We start from the raw sequence: 16,247 nt of genomic DNA, 5'->3' as shown, positions 1-16,247 counted from the left end.
TATCTAGTCTCTATCTGTGTGATCTATGGAAGATGCACAACTTGTGGGTCTTATTAAATCAACATGCTACTCGATGTTAACTACACAATATGTTTTTGGTTAATTTTCATTTATCATAGAAAGTTCAAACTTTCAATCTAATCCAAATTACGAAACTACTATTTATTACAAACAGATAATTGTGAGAATTTTATGATATGAAAGAAGAAATGATGAAGTAAAAAAATATTCCTTTTATTATAAGATTTATTTTTACCTTACACTCACTTAACTACATTGAAGGTGGGGGTGGGGGTACTGGTAATAAGGGGGGAGGCGGCGGCACACCCATCATGGGCGCCCCAGGAGGGGGCGGCAGCCGCATGCCGTGACCCTCCCACATCTTAGGTGGTGGGGGAGGCATGCGTAACGGTTCTATTTTAAACGCAAACTGCAAGAAAAACTGCTTCGTATCCTTGTTCCAGTGAGTCCAAAACTTTGAATCATGCTTCTCCACTTCTCTGCTTGGCACCTTGAATGCGATTGTTTCATACGGCTCAGCAGCAAAGAGCAAGTATTGCCATCTGCGGTCTGGAGGTTCGATTTTTTGTTCATAAGCTGACATGAAACGATGCCTTGGCTGCACACCTTCAGCAATTTCTAAAAAACAAATTGGTATATTGTACACTTTTTCATACACTACACTTATGATATGCCTTATGATAAAAACATGACAAAGTAATCAAGTTATGGTTATTTTACTATGTTTCTGAATCCTCAAAAGGTAGTTTCGGAAAACCTGAAGTGATACTAGTTTACAATTAGAGTATTCCATTAAATTAATATATCATCAAAACTATTTTCAATTATCAAACATGATTTTCATATTGGGTAATTAAATTAATTGTTACCTGGGTAGTCAACTTGAAAGAGTAAGCTTTGTTGTCCATTTTCCGGGTCTTTTTGTTTAGTAACTCTGTAACCGGGCCTTCCAATTTTAACAAACTTCTTGGGTTCTATCCTTGGCTTTTCAGGGGCCAGTTGCTGAGGAGCTTCCTTGGCCTCCTTGGCCGCCCTGCGCGCGAGGTTGGCTTGATGTTTCTTGCCCTGAGTGTGGGCCAAGTAACTGCCCTCATTGTTGTGGAGTGTCAGACAAAGTTTACATTCATATGAGCCTGTGAAAAAAACATTTGTAAAATATGCATAGTTATATCTTTCTATATTCATAAAAGATTCAATTATTCAATGTGTATCACTTTAATGTGGACCACAAATACCTAAAGACAAAATCAACAGTGATGCTACATCATAACCAAAGAGGTATAGAAAATTTAAAATTAGTGTAGAACGATTAAAGGATATTTACCTAAATGATTTTTCATAAAATAGGGATCCTTATTTAGGTCTATAGTTTCCAAGGCAAGCTGGCGGAGCCTCTCGCGCCGGTCCCTGTTGCTTTCGGACCATGACGCCACACCACCACCACCGGTTTTGCCACCCGGTCTATTTTGGAAATCCATATCAAATGCTTATAGTCAGTTATTTTAAAAACCTAAAGCTAGAGTCGATTCTTTAAAACATTGTAATAGAATTAAATCGAAGAACATTAAAGTTTTTAACTTCGCCCAAATATACGCAGACAACTCTTCTTCTTCTTCTTTTATTTTGGCAACGACTTGGTATTGAGAACCATGATTTCGCCAATGTCACGTAAACAGCTTTGACAGAGTGTAACAGGGTTTACAAAAAACAAAAGTATTTACATTTCTAATTAAAAGCAAAATTATTATAATTATTTGTGTGAGTACCTTACGCAGACAACAGCAGACAACGCAAACGCAACGTGAATGACATTGACATTTTGTTTTTTTCTTCTTCTTCTTTTTTGATGATGTTGGCAATACACGTTGAGGTCGACTTGATTTGTGCCATTTATTTAGTTTTTTTTTTAATGACGTTTGCCCCCTAGAGAACTTGCACTTGATCGAATCGAAAATCGAATCTGGTTCACTCGAACTCATGCAACAATAGTATCAATCAACGCATAAGCAACTTCAGTAAGTAACTTTTTAAGATAGTTAACCAATAACCTATTGCTACCGGTGCAAGTTACCGGCACTGCTAGGCACATCACTATTGAAATTGTCAAAACTACAATCACTGGTTTTTGACGTTTTCTTTCTTTTCTATTGTCAAAGTTGCCGAAAGGTACATATCCGAGTGAAATCTTTATTTATCTTACAAATCGTGTAATTATTCCACCATATATCAAGATAATTTAATGTTTAATTCTATGTGGAACTGTGAAAAATTTATATTTAAGTAATAGTATTGAAAATTTTGGTATAACCTGTAAGTGCAAGTTTCGTGTTGTTTTTCAGGTACAGACTCAAGATGTTGATGCCAAAACAAAATCGTGTTGCTATCTATGAGTACCTCTTCAAGGAGGGAGTCATGGTAGCTAAAAAAGACTATCATGCTCCAAAACACCCTGATCTGGAGAAAATTCCTAACCTCCAAGTGATCAAAGCTATGCAGTCCCTGAAATCCAGAGGTTATGTTAAGGAACAGTTTGCATGGAGGCATTTTTACTGGTATGTACATATTTATTTGACTAAATACAAAAAGTTCATCATTTACATCTTACATAGATTTGTTTACTCTGAGGTTGTTTCTATGTAAAATACATTAGTCTTAATCTTGTCATTAGCAATTAGCCTCTTGCCTCATAAATACCACAATATAATTACATTATAAATGACATAAATAGTACTGTGTTTATAGAATTCCAATTTTGTTGGTTGTAACCGAAGTTCAATTCTCTAATTTTATGTAAACTAGCTGATAGGTAGTCTACTCATTAAATTTTTGTTTGGGAAGTATTAGAAAATAGCATTATTTTATTGTAGAAAGAGCACCTATTACAGGCCTGTGATACAAAAATACCACATGAAAATTAACTTTTGTTTTATAAAGAAGAAAGTAAAAGTATTTATTTGATGCAAGTATAAAATAAAATAACTACCAATACTAAAGGGTACAAGCACCAAAATACTACCTATTACTAATGCATGACAGTGTTTATTTACGTTTGTGTCTCAGCTGGTACGTTATTCCTGCTAAATGTAATGTCTTGATTTGTGCATTATGTAGATTTAAAGAAATCTATTTAATATCAAAATGTATATGTAATTTCAGGTACCTGACCAACGAGGGCATTGAATACCTGAGAATCTTCCTGCACCTGCCTCCTGAAATCGTACCAGCGACACTGAAACGCTCCGTGAGGACAGAGACCGTCCGCCGTGGAGCCGTCGGCCGGCCCGAGGGCCCCGCCCGCTCGGCTGAAGACCGCTCAGCGTACCGCCGCGCCCCTACTGCCCCTGGTGGAGGAGCTCATGACAAGAAAGCTGACGTCGGCCCTGGCTCATCTGAAGTCGAATTTGTGAGTATCATCATCATTGCAAATCAATATACTGGATTTCATTCAATGTTGCAGTTGTACTGTTCATTTACATTCAATATTATTGTTAATATAATGTATGCTGAAGAATCTTACTTATACCAACTTTTTTTGTTGCAGAGAGGAGGATACGGACGCGGCAGGCCTGCACCTTAATTTAAGCTAATAAAAAATATGTAATAACATATTTCTTTTATTTTCTATCACTACAGAAAACAAAACTTAGGCTGGGTTGCACAATCTTACTTTTACTGTAACTAACGATTACCAGTGTTTTTTGTATGGAATTTGACAGATTTTTGTGTATGCCAAATTCAAATTCAAATATATTTATTCATAAAACATAGGTACAAAGGGTGATAATTATAATTGCAGTGAGCTCTATGCTTAACCTATTCAGGTACGAATTATTTTGTGACTTCAGTCAGAATACATAATCAAAGGCCAGTGCTCTAAAAGGGAGGTTAAATAAGCTCTTGGATCGATAATCATCAGTAATCGACCATATGGCACACACTACAGCACTAATAAATTTGATAGGTACACAAATGATTATTACCAGTATAGTCCCAAACGTCTGGTCATAACAATACACAGTTGTTAATTATCCGAATACCTAAATCATATCCGACGTTCGAGTCTAGTTTTGGACGAAAGTCTAGTACATTAGTTAGGTAAGGCGTTGAAGTGGATTAATGTAATGTAACATTACATTAATCCACTTCAACGCCTTACCTAATGTTGTTGGCAATAAGTCACAAAAATAATTTATTTTATGCTAGTTGCGACAGGTACTAGCTCTATAGCCGGGTCTAGACTGGTGTGTGATGTGTAATGTAACACGAATTCTACGCGTGGACGGCACTACGAGCATTACATGTAAAGTGCTGCCCATACAATTTCATTCCATTACACGATACATTCCATTACGTGTTACACCCGACTAGACCCGGCTTTTATGGGGGCGGAGCCGCGAAAGAATGACTAGAAAAGGCTGGAGGAGACCGTCAGGTTTTTAGTGAGTGGACCTTGCCCATCTAGAAAGTGCAGGGAATTAAAGTCTAAGGAACTAGGCTGTTAAAAGTTATTTCATAAAACAAAACATCAAGAAAACAATCAAAATAATTTATTAAATGATTTCTATTCCAGCAGTGATTTCTAATTACTTGGATTGATGCGCCTAGTAGCCATACTAAACTTTTATTAGGAGTTTAGCATGGCTGAGGTTGGGGTGGGTCGGGCTTGGGGAATTCTCCGAGCTTATCCATGTAGTACTGGTAGGCGCGGAAAGGTTTCAGTTCCCACGGCACTTGGTCTTCCATGCGCGTGAGACACACGCCCAAGTCCAGCAAAGTTGGTACGCCGTTCTGTGTCACGTCTGTGGTGGCTTCCTGAAATGTTAGTAAAATACGAAATTTCAGATATTAAATATTTAATTTAAAGGCACGATAGCCGAACGGTGAAAGGATCGGACTGGCCGACTCGTGATTCGGGGAACACGGGTTCGGTCCCCGCCGCCGTTCGACTATTGTGGTGAGCTCACTCGTGACAAGCATATTTAGCTTAGTATGAGGGGCTAACGCAGGGCCGGATCGTGAATTTGTGGGGCCCTGGGCTGAAGCTACTTGGGGGCCTATCTTAGTACTCAACTAATAGCCATGCCAAAAAACTGTTTCTATAATGATATTATTCTTATACATACAGTGTGAGTCACGATAAAGTGCACATATGAAAATAGGTGAAACTAGACCTATTTTTATCGACAAAAAAGAGGTCAAAAAATTTTTGAGATTTTTTTAAATTTTTTTTCTGCCAATTACTTACGTTAGGTAACGTAAGGGCCCCGGGGTTACAAGGGGCCCCCAGATCCCGCTAAAATTTAGGCAATAATTTGAAAAAAAAAAAAAAAAGTGTAAAGTCGGTTTACGGACGATATTTTTACGTGACAACGCGGCAACGTCATAAGAAAATATTGATCAAAAAATAATTGCATAGGTACTAAATTTTTGAGATATTTAAAAAAAAAAACTGCCAATTACCTACTTCTTTTAAAGAAAACGTAATAACTTTTAAACTAAGAGGTAGGTATATCCTGATAAAATAAAAACAGTAACAATGATAAATAACAGGCGATACTAAAAAAATAAATAAAATGCCCAGAAAATGCCAACAAATAATAAAAAATTATACTTTTTGAAAAAAATCTGCTTTTAAATTCGTGTTTTTTTGGTTATTTGATAAATTTCTCCAAAAAATGCCCCCATAACAGGTGGTTTTTATTACTTTGTATTATTCTCTATCGTATTAATTTTGTAAAACCAAAAATCGGAAGTCTCTATCCCTATCACAACATTTGCTATGATCGTTTGAACAAAGGCCTGCCACCACATTATTCTCCGCTACAGGCAGAGACAATTTTAATTTTAACTAAAATGCTTATTTTACTTCGAAATCTTTTGTTTTTATTTGAAATGTAACTTGTTTTTATCAAAATTACAAATCTAGAGCCACTTTCACTTTCGTTGTTAACGAAGCGTTGAATGTCGCGCCCGGAGAGGCTTAGTGCAAACAATCATTGCAAACATTGTGATAGGGATAGAGACATGCTATTTTTAGTTTTACAAAGGTAATACGATAAAGAATAACACAAAGTAATAAAAACAATCTGTTATGGGGGCATTATTTGGAGAAATTTATCAAATAACCAATAAAACACGAATTAAAATGCAGATTTTTCTCAAAATGTATCATTTTTTTATTATTTGTTGCCATTTTCTGAGTATTTTATGTATTTTTTTAGTATCGCCTGTTATTTAGCATTATTACTGTTTTTATTTTATCAGGATATACCTCTTAGTTTAAAAGTTATTACGTTTTCTTTCCAAGAAGTAATTGGAAGAAGAAAAATAAAAATTTTGTACCTATGCAATTTTAATCAATATTTTCTTATGACGTTGTCACGTAAAAATATCGTCCGTAAACCGACTTTACAAACTTTTTTTTTTTTTCAAATTATTGCCTACTTTTTAGCGTGATCTGGGGGCCCCTTGTAACCCCGGGGCCCTGGGCTGCAGCCCAATCAGCCCATAGGTAGATCCGGCCCTGGGCTAACGGGACTATTAGTAATGTGCATTATCAAATTACTTAGTAAATAATTTAAAAAAAAACCGCTATTTTAATAACAACATTAAAGTTTATAAAAAAATAACATTTTAAAATAACTATACTATAGATAGACAAATCTTACTAATACATACTCTCTCAATTGATTCCCAGTGCAGGTTGCCGAATGGATACGCCGGCGATATCATGTTGACCAACGCGATCTTCAGGGGGAACAATGGGTCGTATTTCATGTCGTAGCGCCGGTAGCCCCAGCTTTCGTCTTTACGCATCAGTTTGAAGAACCAGTCTACCATATCTGCCAATAGGTACCTGTCAGGCCTGTAAATAATCGAAAAATAATGGTTAAAACATGTAGGTATTTAATAAATCTTCACCTTATAATGAATTAAACTTCCATACGATAAGTGCTTGGCCAGGCAGCACACGCGGGCGCAGCGCGTACTAAAATTTAAGTTATTCGAGTGTCCATAGTAGAGCCCGCGCCGTGAGCAGTTTGGCCAAGCAAATTAAAGTGTAATTATGTTTCATTAGAAATTGGGCAATGATTTTATTAGGTCCCTATTATAAGTACCAATACTACCAATATTTCCATTTGCAAATTAATACATACTCAAGCAGATGCAAAAGTATGCTTCAGATAATAGTAAAAGCAGGTTGATCAGGCACATCATGAACATTATTTATGAATGAAAACTTGTCTAAAGCCTGGTCTGTGAGCACGTAGAATTTTGTCCAAATTCTACGTGCTCACAGACCAGGCTTTAGTTATCATACATACCCAACAGCTTGATAAGTTTGGCATCTGGTGTCTGGGTCACGGGCTGCATTCACAATGCCTTGTGCTACATCAGACACAAAGACTGGCTGCTTGATGGTAGCCATTCCATTCTTGTACAGAGGCAGGAGCTGACCGTGGACGCGCCATTGGGATGCAAAGGCCCTGCAATGATGATGAACAGTATTTTTGTTAGTTAGAATATGTATGTTTGTTTTTACAGAAACAAAATTTAATAAAAATAATTCCTTCAGGCCAGGAAAGATTTATTTAGGGAGAGGACTAATGAGTTTCAAAACATGAAATAAAGGACTCTCCTGCTAACTANGCTAACTGCATGGATATTTAACAATTAGTTACAAAATCAATTATCAAGATTTAAGATCTATTCTAACAAAAGATAAACAAGTGCTAATGCACATTGTAGGAAGTAAGTAATTGGAAAGTATGTATCACAAACCTCAAAAACCTGTCTTCAGAGCCATAAATATCGGAAGCACGGATGATGGTGGCTGTGGGGAACTCCTCCTTCACAGCCTGCTCTCCCTGGAACTTGGTGATCTTGAACATTGATGGTTTGCGCAGAACTAGAGGTTTTGGGTTCTCAGATGCATTTAGGTAGGACAGGTGGATGAACCTTTCCACTCCCATTTCACGGCAAATCCTGTCATTGGAATACAATACTATTAGAGACAACCAATTTTAGTATTGCAGTAATAAAGCAGGTAAAGCTATTGGTAAAAGCAGTAATTAATAACTTAAAAAATGCTTTCTTGAAGTTATTTACCTTGCAATACGACGGGCACCATCAACATGCACATCTGAGTACTTAAAGTTTTTGGTTTCATAGTCCCTTCCAATCAGGTTGATGACTACATTTGAGTAGCGTACTGCTTTGGCTATTGACTCTTCATCACGTATGTCGAATGGTGTGAACAGCACTTGTCCAAGGTCTCCACAGACTTTCAAGCGTTGAGCATCATAAAAGTCAGAGCGGTATGGAAGTACCATCTGTAAAATATTTTAAATAGTTTTCTAATTTAATTTTGACTTTTGTATTTGCAACGCAATTTGATACTTGAATACAGTACCAGTTAATCAAGTATTGAACATAAATATTACCTGTGTGCCTATCTTCCCCAATTTGTTGCAGACATAGCGACCTACGAAGCCTGTGCATCCAAACACGGTGGCGACAATGCCGTTAAAGCTGCTACGGCCGCCAGTACCGCGCTTGTATGCAGCCAGGTTAGGCTTGCCATCTGAGCTGTACTGCGCCGACTTGATGTAAACAACGCCCAGTGAACCGCTTTTAGCTAAAACATAGGATGTTTTCTACGTTGCATTCCATCGTTAAACACAACGTAATAGAAGGTTGATACCGATTATTTTAAAAGTTTTATACACAAGAGTGGTGATCAATGTAAAGAAACAAATTATGTAAGAGATATTTTGGTGTTTTGTAAGACTAGTAAGGAAAATTATTTATAGAACTTACGAAGTGCTTTAGTAGCAAAATGGCCCTTTAAAGCTACTGAAGCCATTTTAGGGCTGTAATTATTTAAAATTAATTAAATTTTGCAAATATTTCAGATACAAGCGATTGTCATTTGACGTTTTCAAAACGTCATATCAATGACAGAATTGACAGATGATCTGTTTTTTTAATAGAAGAAAAGTTTTGCGGCTTTGAACATAGATCCATTCGGCCAGATNCCCTTGGTGACTGTCCCTTGGTCTTGCTCTTGACTTGACATGATTAGTTCATAAAATGTTAAACAATCTTTGGTTTTAGAGAAGCGCTGCTTGAGCTAAAGAGCTATACTGCGGTGAGCTACGGAGAGCTAATTTGTTGACAGCTGACAGCTAATTCTTGACAATATCCGATGTTTATGTTCGTTCATTCATTCGTTCAATTATTAATGAATTTTTATCAATCAATCAATTCATAATTTTTTTGCTTGTGTTTTTCATTGTTGTTTCTCGTACTATTTGGTCTCATACCACCTGCACCGCACGCTGGTCAATGCTCATAGCATTAAAGTTTTCGTGGTCGGAAAAAGTTAACTGATCCGATTAAAATGAACGACGAAGAAATAGAAATAATAAGTAGCAGCGCTGATTTAAACGAAGTGGGCAAGGTTTTAAAAGATTTTCTGAAAAATGTAAGTAAGCCTGAGGTACTGCTTAATGTAATTAAAACTAATTGACGTGGTTACAGTCATCCTGTGAACTTTAATCCACGCTATTCGATTGGTGGCCAGCTATCTCCTACCTAGCCAATATCATAATGTTTTGTCTTTTTTACAGAATGAAAATGTATTTACATTCCCCTTACTCTATGAAGAAAACCGAAGAGTCATTTTGTGGACAGCTCTGTTCCAGCGCCTTCAGCAGGAGTCATCAGAGAAAATACATGATTTGTGTTTAGCAGTAATAAGAATATTGAGGTAAGTAGTTAGTTATTGTTATCATTTGTGATTAGTCACCATAAAATTATTACTATTTGTTGTTACATTCCAGCCGAGACAAAACAGAATTGGACAGTTTGGTCTGTGAGAAATGGATCACTACATTAATTGAGAGAGGAGGGTTATACAATTTTGTGAGTGTGGAAGATGAAACAAATTCACTATTGGATATGCCAAACAAGGAAATAGTTGTTGAGGCATTGAAGTGTCTGTGCAACATTGCCTTCAACAGCGAAGTGGCTAGAGCTCTGTGTGCACACACCAGCATTGACCAAGCATTAATCGGTAGACTTAGAGTCTACAAAGACATACCTTTTAAGGAAGAGGTGATGCTTTATGACATGAAGCTACTTTTCATCTTGACTGCTTTGAGGCAGGATATAAAGAAGAAAATAAAAGATGTGTTGCACGGCATGGACTACCTGATTAGTGGCTTGAATGAGCTGTTGCTGGAAGCCACTTTGCCAGAGTCTGAAGCAAATGCTTCAGCCTGTGCCATTGATGAGCAAAGTCACTATTTACTTCAGGTATTACAGATAATATTTTGGGCTGCCTGAACTCATAGTACTTTCTGTCATAGCTAATAAATTGATTAATTTCCAGGACAGTCACCAAGGGATAGCATGTGAGATTTTGAAGACACAATTTAACTTGATAATCCACTCAGGGTCAGATGAGCCTGTGGATGAGGAGGAAGAGGCCATGTACCTGAAGCTGATGCCAGTCCTGGCTGCACTGCTGTGTGCACAGGCCACCAGTGAAGCCAAACTTATGGAGCTACACATCAATATTGCTAATTTGTTAACAAGGTATATTAAATATTTACTGAAAAGAAAGGGAAAATATTTTTTTATTATGGTTTACATTAATTTTTGTTATCTTTTAGTGTACCACCAATGTTCTATTCCTATCTGACTCCTGAGTTGACTGTGGGAGAAGTGTGCCAACACGAGTTTGAAGGCAGGAATATGGATGCTTTGGAGGCCTTGGTGCAGTTATTACATCATCGTTTGGAGAGCACAGCAGTATGTAATTTAAACTACCTTTTGAATTTTGGCTTTATAATCAGTTATGAAGAACCATTTCTAAAATTTTTGAGATATTTTATTTAGAATATTGAATAGAGCCTTTTCACACTACTAGTTTGTCTGGCGAATTCTCGGCGAATCAGATCACGTGGAGTAAAGTGCAATTTTTATTTCCATTAAGTCTTTTTTTGGGGCTCTCATTCCCACCACTGCAACTTCTAAAGAGCGAATAGAGCAGTGCCTCGCTGACCAGCTTGATTGTCTTATAATTCTGTATATTTATCTACAGGGCACAAAGAACCAGTACGAGGACTTATCGCCAATCCTGACGGTGATGGTCAAAAGCGCGCGCGGGTGCCGAGCGCAGCGCAAGTGGTTACGCGGGCGCGTGCTACCGCCACTTCGTGACGTATCCCGTCCACCTGAGAGAGGCCGCACCACGCGCAACCAGCTGTGCCGACTGCTGACCACACCAGTGACGGCTGTCAGGGATCTGGTGGCGGAGTTCCTTTTCGTTCTGTGCAAGGAGAAAGGTGAGTTTAGCAACTGATCAAATGACGTCACAAGATACCGAATATTGTCAAAAGCAGAGCAAGTGGTTGCGCGGGCGCGTGCTACCGTCACTTCGTGACGTATCCCGTCCACCCGAGAGAGGCCGCACCACGCGCAACCAGCTGTGCCGACTGCTGACCACACCAGTGACAGCCGTCAGGGATCTGGTGGCGGAGTTCCTGTTCGTTCTGTGCAAGGAGAAAGGTGAGTTTACAGAACTAAGATACCGAATCTTGTCAATAGCAGCGTAAATAGCTGCCCGGGCGCGTGCAACCGCCTCTTTGTGACATATCGCGCCTGAGAGAGGCTGCACCACGCGCAACCAGCTGTGCCGACTGCTGACCACACCAGTGACAGCTGTCAGGGATCTGGTGGCTGAGTTCCTGTTCGTTCTGTGCAAGGAGAAAGGTGAGTTCTGTAACTGATCAAATTATGACGTCACAAGATACAGAATATTGTCAAAAGCAGTGCAAGTGGCTGCGCGGGCGCGTGCTACCGCCTCTTCGTGACGTATCCCGTCCACCTGAGAGAGGCCGCACCACGCGCAACCAGCTGTGCAGACTGCTGACCACACCAGTGACGGCTGTCAGGGATCTGATAGCTGAGTTCCTGTTCGTTTTGTGCAAGGAGAAAGGTGAGTTTACAGAACTAAGATACCGAATCTTGTCAATAGCAGCGTATGTAGCTGCCCGGGCGTGTGCTACCGCCTCTTCGTGACATATCGCGCCTGAGAGAGGCCGCACCACGCGCAATCAGCTGTGTAGATTGCTTGCTGACCACACTAGTGACAGCTGTCAAGGATCTGGTAACTGAGTTTCTGTAACTGACCAAACTAAAATCTAATCGCAAATCGTGCGTAAAATAAAAATATTAAATCACAGTAACTTAAACTTGTAAGTTTACAGTTGCAACCGCATTATGCCGATGATATGCTATATCGTGTTCAAGGTTTTTCAGTGAAGGCCGCTATTATGAATAGTATGAATCAATCCAATGAAAATCCAAGTATAAATCTTGATCCGATCAATTTTTATTATATATATATGTTGATGCATCCCTACTTGTGTTGACAGTGGGTCGCATGGTAAAGTACACGGGCTTCGGCAACGCGGCGGGGCACCTAGCACAGAAGGGGCTTCTGGGCGGCGGGCGCGGCGCCCAATACTCGTCTAGTAGCGACGACTCTGATACCGAGGAGTATCTGGAGGCGGCGCCACATATCGACCCGGTGGTGGGATGCACCAGGCCCCCGCGAGCCGACCCCTTCGAAGGCATGACTGAGGAGCAGGTACGTTACTATACGAGTGTGTAGTATCCAGTGGCGTAGCTAGGTAACCAAGGGCCCTGGGGCAAATAAAATAATGGGGCCCCACTGCAATCCAGACTGGTTAGGTTTTATAAAATTTATTGACATTAAGCTTACATGGGAAAAATTCTCAAAGTTCAGTTCAATTGAGATTTTTTGGTAAGGATTCGGGGGCTCCCTGAGCTTGGGGGCCCCGGGGCACTGCCCCGCCTTGCCCCTTAGTAGCTACGCCCCTGGTAGTATCATCTTAATATGACACTTATGCCCGATTTCACCATCAATCCCTAATTTTTAAGCGACCCCTATGTAAACAAAATTTTCTGTTATGTGTTACCATAGGGGTCACTTAAAAATTAGGGATAGATGGTGAAAACGGGCATTAGGCACACTGTCTACGGTCTGTCATCTGGCGAATGCATGCAACTACAAATGACGAAGATGCAAGCAATCTCCATTGACGGTAGTGTACGAAGATTATGTTATTATGTGAACTACTTTCCTAAGTTTCTCATCACCATCGTCATCATCCATGTAGAAAACACTTCCAAGTAAATGATAGTTTTTGCCATTAGCTGTAAAATAACGTCATACATAATTCCTAATTCAAAGCAATTGTACCTACATTGTAAAATAATACCAACCGCAGTAAATAATACAAAAGCTTAGTTACTTAGTAATACCANTAATACCGCAAGTGGATTTTTATACCACACGATGACATTGCTATGCGGTTAGATTGCTCACTGTCCAGCCAGGGTTTTGGTAAACAGGCAATAGCAATAGGTAAGTGAAGAATCGAGTTTCTTTTCTTTCATCGCTAGCCCATCCATGCACACTCAGTTCTGATTTCAATTCCCTGACATACTAACCAATTGAGACAAGTACTGTAGATACCTACTAACACAAAAATGTGCTTCGATATCTCACAATATCACTTACAATCTTCTCCATTTTCAGAAAGAGTACGAGGCGATGAAGCTGGTGAACCTCTTCGACAGGATGGTTTCCGAAGGCGTGGTGAAGCCGGCGCGAGTGGGGCCCGACGGCAGGCCGCAGCCCATCGAACACGTGATGGAGTTCCGCGAACACGTGCCCAACAGGCCGCAGTCTTAGGCTTCACCTTTGCAATGCCAGTGCTCACAGACCTGCCCTTTATATGCCGCGATGGCACAGTCTATAAGAGAGGGATACATCTGAGATCAGGCATTTAAATGGTTAATATAATATAAATCAGCATACCACGCGAGTGAAATTCAGGCCCGAATGAAACTCAAGTTGAATTCGAATTTTGAGTTTTTAACATCTTACAAAAAACCACTCAGACCAACGAGTGTAGAAACTACTGGAGCAATGAAGAGTCTAATGAGGATCGAACTTCATTGGGTTGTTTGAAAATCTTTTTTGAATTGGCATTAATATGGCTATGATACAAAGGCATTCCCTTGGGATACAAAGATATACCCTACAACGATTTTATAATAGACCACCGCTGTACCACGCGTGTCATGACTTTTTCCATTACACAAACATATTTTGGCGCTTCCTTTGTCTAGTAAAATTGTGGCCAAGACACGTGCTGTACAACCTATTTGACGTCATGAGCTGGTTTCCATACAGGGTTGTCATTTGACAGCGTCGCGCGCTATAGCGATAGCGACATACCTAACAACAAAACTATAATCTTATATGTTGTAATATGTTCTTCACGGATTGTACTAATATCTCGTAATACCTACTATTACAAATTATGTACTGCTGTAAGTAATGCAAGTGGATTATCCAATGTGAGATTGAAATATTTATTATTTATAAATAAATAAATTATTTAGTAATTATCGCATGACTAACATTTTAGAATGATTCTATCTTCAGTAGATAATATGTAATTATATTAGTTAATGGTAGATGTTTAAGAATAAGAAGAGAAAGACTAGTGATATTGGTAGGCAAGCAGGTTGTGGAGATATCAGTGATGGAAGCCAGAAAATATGTATGTAGGTAGTATCTACTAAACTGCCTTTTCAGGGTGTCTATATTTATTTATTTAGAAATATACTTTTAATATACAGAGTTAATTTATTAAGTATACACCCTGTATTGTGAGAAAGCTCGACACCTTTTTTAGATTCGTTGCCAAACATTGTAAGTCGTATTTTAATGTAATTTACGAAGCTTTGATCATATTATCCTTTAGCCTTTTCCAATTAATGGCTGATAGATATAAACTTTAAAGACATATTTTGTATTCCTATTTTGTTGTGCAATAAGAAGGAAATAAAATAATATTAGTTTTTATATTCTTGGTTCAGTATTGTTGCTAGTTATTACATGCATTTCAAACTAATCTATGTAGTTACTAACTTATTACTCGAACCGTATCTGCTTTTCAGAAAAAGGTAGAGGTATCAAAAATTTTTGTAATAAAATTATCTTGTTCAACTTTTCTAATGAGTATTAACGGCCTTATTAGGCACTAGGCAAGTAGCGAACAAACTTAAGGTCTCTACATTCTAGCGAGTCGCGGTAGATGATTTACCAAACTCCGTAAAGCAAGCTGTTTGCAAGAGGTTCCCGCGCTCAATAATGGTATTGTCTTTACTTATTCTGTGTAGACATTTCGTCGTAAATTCTTAAAAAATATTCATATTTCTTCTTAATGGAATACGAAAATTAGACAAGTTAACTTGTTTTTAGCAGTTGCACGTTACGTAGGAATCGAAATTAATCAGGCACTTTCGCGTAAATCACTCACTTATTTTACTTTGCCCAAAAATTTTATAAAAAAAGTTTCTTACGCTTAAAAATCATTATTTTTAGCACTGGCTCGTATAAAATTTGTAATTATTGGTAGGGTTAATGGTCAAATGCCAAAAATAAATTACTTGTATGACTGTAATGGCCATTCGCAATCGAGTCGTAGATACCGATGTTTTTCACGATTTTAGTTAAACCAAAAACTTGGCTGTAATCTGAATAAAGTATTCTTTGATCTTATCATTAATGTATTAATTATTGTTCAATATGCTAAAGGTAACAAATAACAATATACCGTATTTAATTAAATTAGATTTAAGCCAATATGTGCAATTTTTCTAAGTTTTATTCATACTATGTCGTAGAATAAGCAACGCTAGGACATTGTTTAGTTATTTCTGATTTTATTTATTAAAATGTTTGAGAATAAAGTCTTGCTATACACATAAAACGAATTTTATTCCGCCGTCGATTTAATTTGCCCTATTTTCAACCGACTTCAAAAAAAGGAGGAGGTTCTCAATTCGACCCGTATGTTTTTTTTTCTATGTTTGTTACGCGATAACTCCGCCAATTATGAACCGATTTGAACAAACCTTTTTTCGGCGTATAGGTAATACCTCAAGGGTGGTCCCATTTAAATTTAATAATAAAAAAACAACCCCCAAGGGTGGAAAATTGGGGATGAACTTTTTTATACGCAATATCTCCGCCGATTATGAACCAATTTGAACGATTATTTTTTTTGTTGAATAGGTATTATTTGTGTTCACGCATTTGAAGTCGGTTTTTT

At 38.3% G+C, this 16,247-nt stretch overlaps 4 protein-coding genes across 6 annotated transcripts; 2 read left to right on the top strand and 2 right to left on the bottom strand.

Moving 5' to 3' along the window:
* Nucleotides 1-218: 218 nt before the first annotated feature.
* Sf3a2 (splicing factor 3A subunit 2) lies at nucleotides 219-1,803 on the bottom strand. Its single transcript, XM_028321683.1, has 4 exons — nucleotides 1,793-1,803; nucleotides 1,346-1,624; nucleotides 891-1,154; nucleotides 219-639 (listed from the first exon to the last, which is right to left on the bottom strand). The coding sequence occupies exons 2-4, from the start codon at nucleotides 1,497-1,499 to the stop codon at nucleotides 272-274; spliced, it is 786 nt and encodes a 261-aa protein (XP_028177484.1). The 5' UTR covers nucleotides 1,500-1,624; nucleotides 1,793-1,803; the 3' UTR covers nucleotides 219-271.
* A 281-nt stretch (nucleotides 1,804-2,084) lies between these two features.
* On the top strand, nucleotides 2,085-3,625 carry RpS10b (Ribosomal protein S10b). 2 transcript variants are annotated; one of them, XM_028321697.1, is made up of 4 exons: nucleotides 2,085-2,187; nucleotides 2,361-2,573; nucleotides 3,178-3,424; nucleotides 3,563-3,625. In XM_028321697.1, the coding sequence occupies exons 2-4, from the start codon at nucleotides 2,374-2,376 to the stop codon at nucleotides 3,596-3,598; spliced, it is 483 nt and encodes a 160-aa protein (XP_028177498.1). In that variant the 5' UTR covers nucleotides 2,085-2,187; nucleotides 2,361-2,373; the 3' UTR covers nucleotides 3,599-3,625. The 2 variants fall into 2 exon arrangements, with proteins under 2 accessions (XP_028177498.1, XP_028177506.1); XM_028321705.1 differs by having other exon boundaries at nucleotides 2,160-2,228.
* Nucleotides 3,626-4,551: 926 nt separating this feature from the next.
* Nucleotides 4,552-8,998, bottom strand: ND-39 (NADH:ubiquinone oxidoreductase subunit 39). Its single transcript, XM_028321583.1, has 7 exons — nucleotides 8,842-8,998; nucleotides 8,466-8,659; nucleotides 8,131-8,354; nucleotides 7,804-8,007; nucleotides 7,347-7,508; nucleotides 6,700-6,886; nucleotides 4,552-4,833 (listed from the first exon to the last, which is right to left on the bottom strand). Exons 1-7 carry the CDS (start codon nucleotides 8,885-8,887, stop codon nucleotides 4,654-4,656), a joined length of 1,197 nt encoding a protein of 398 aa, XP_028177384.1. The 5' UTR covers nucleotides 8,888-8,998; the 3' UTR covers nucleotides 4,552-4,653.
* Nucleotides 8,999-9,252: 254 nt separating this feature from the next.
* ric8a (ric8 guanine nucleotide exchange factor A) lies at nucleotides 9,253-15,729 on the top strand. Of its 2 annotated transcripts, XR_003656909.1 has the most exons (9): nucleotides 9,253-9,508; nucleotides 9,654-9,793; nucleotides 9,867-10,341; nucleotides 10,418-10,623; nucleotides 10,701-10,839; nucleotides 11,132-11,375; nucleotides 12,468-12,682; nucleotides 13,658-13,930; nucleotides 13,971-15,729. XR_003656909.1 is itself a non-coding variant. In XM_028321571.1 (8 exons), the coding sequence occupies exons 1-8, from the start codon at nucleotides 9,425-9,427 to the stop codon at nucleotides 13,811-13,813; spliced, it is 1,659 nt and encodes a 552-aa protein (XP_028177372.1). In that variant the 5' UTR covers nucleotides 9,253-9,424; the 3' UTR covers nucleotides 13,814-15,729. The 2 variants fall into 2 exon arrangements, 1 of the variants encoding a protein (XP_028177372.1); XM_028321571.1 differs by having other exon boundaries at nucleotides 13,658-15,729.
* Nucleotides 15,730-16,247: the final 518 nt, after the last annotated feature.

This window comes from Ostrinia furnacalis, unplaced genomic scaffold, assembly GCF_004193835.3.
Source record: "Ostrinia furnacalis isolate ACB-3 unplaced genomic scaffold, ASM419383v2 OfSCF0447, whole genome shotgun sequence".
Taxonomy (NCBI): domain Eukaryota; kingdom Metazoa; phylum Arthropoda; class Insecta; order Lepidoptera; family Crambidae; genus Ostrinia; species Ostrinia furnacalis.
This window is presented reverse-complemented; position numbering and strand designations above follow the sequence as displayed.

Excerpts from the sequence above, each read along its gene's own strand:
- Sf3a2 (XM_028321683.1), bottom strand. The coding sequence starts at position 1,499 with ATGGATTTCCAAAATAGACCGGGTGGCAAAACCGGTGGTGGTGGTGTG. Across the intron at positions 1,155-1,345 it reads TTTTATGAAAAATCATTTAG|GCTCATATGAATGTAAACTT; the intron begins GTAAATATCCTT and ends TTTTTTTCACAG. Across the intron at positions 640-890 it reads CTTTCAAGTTGACTACCCAG|AAATTGCTGAAGGTGTGCAG; the intron begins GTAACAATTAAT and ends TTTGTTTTTTAG.
- RpS10b (XM_028321697.1), top strand. The coding sequence starts at position 2,374 with ATGTTGATGCCAAAACAAAATCGTGTTGCTATCTATGAGTACCTCTTC. Across the intron at positions 2,574-3,177 it reads GCATGGAGGCATTTTTACTG|GTACCTGACCAACGAGGGCA; the intron begins GTATGTACATAT and ends ATGTAATTTCAG. Across the intron at positions 3,425-3,562 it reads GCTCATCTGAAGTCGAATTT|AGAGGAGGATACGGACGCGG; the intron begins GTGAGTATCATC and ends TTTTTGTTGCAG.
- ND-39 (XM_028321583.1), bottom strand. The coding sequence starts at position 8,887 with ATGGCTTCAGTAGCTTTAAAGGGCCATTTTGCTACTAAAGCACTTC. Across the intron at positions 8,660-8,841 it reads TTTTGCTACTAAAGCACTTC|CTAAAAGCGGTTCACTGGGC; the intron begins GTAAGTTCTATA and ends CCTATGTTTTAG. Across the intron at positions 8,008-8,130 it reads GGTGCCCGTCGTATTGCAAG|GATTTGCCGTGAAATGGGAG; the intron begins GTAAATAACTTC and ends TTCCAATGACAG.
- ric8a (XM_028321571.1), top strand. The coding sequence starts at position 9,425 with ATGAACGACGAAGAAATAGAAATAATAAGTAGCAGCGCTGATTTAAAC. Across the intron at positions 9,509-9,653 it reads TAAAAGATTTTCTGAAAAAT|AATGAAAATGTATTTACATT; the intron begins GTAAGTAAGCCT and ends TCTTTTTTACAG. Across the intron at positions 10,840-11,131 it reads ATCGTTTGGAGAGCACAGCA|GGCACAAAGAACCAGTACGA; the intron begins GTATGTAATTTA and ends ATTTATCTACAG.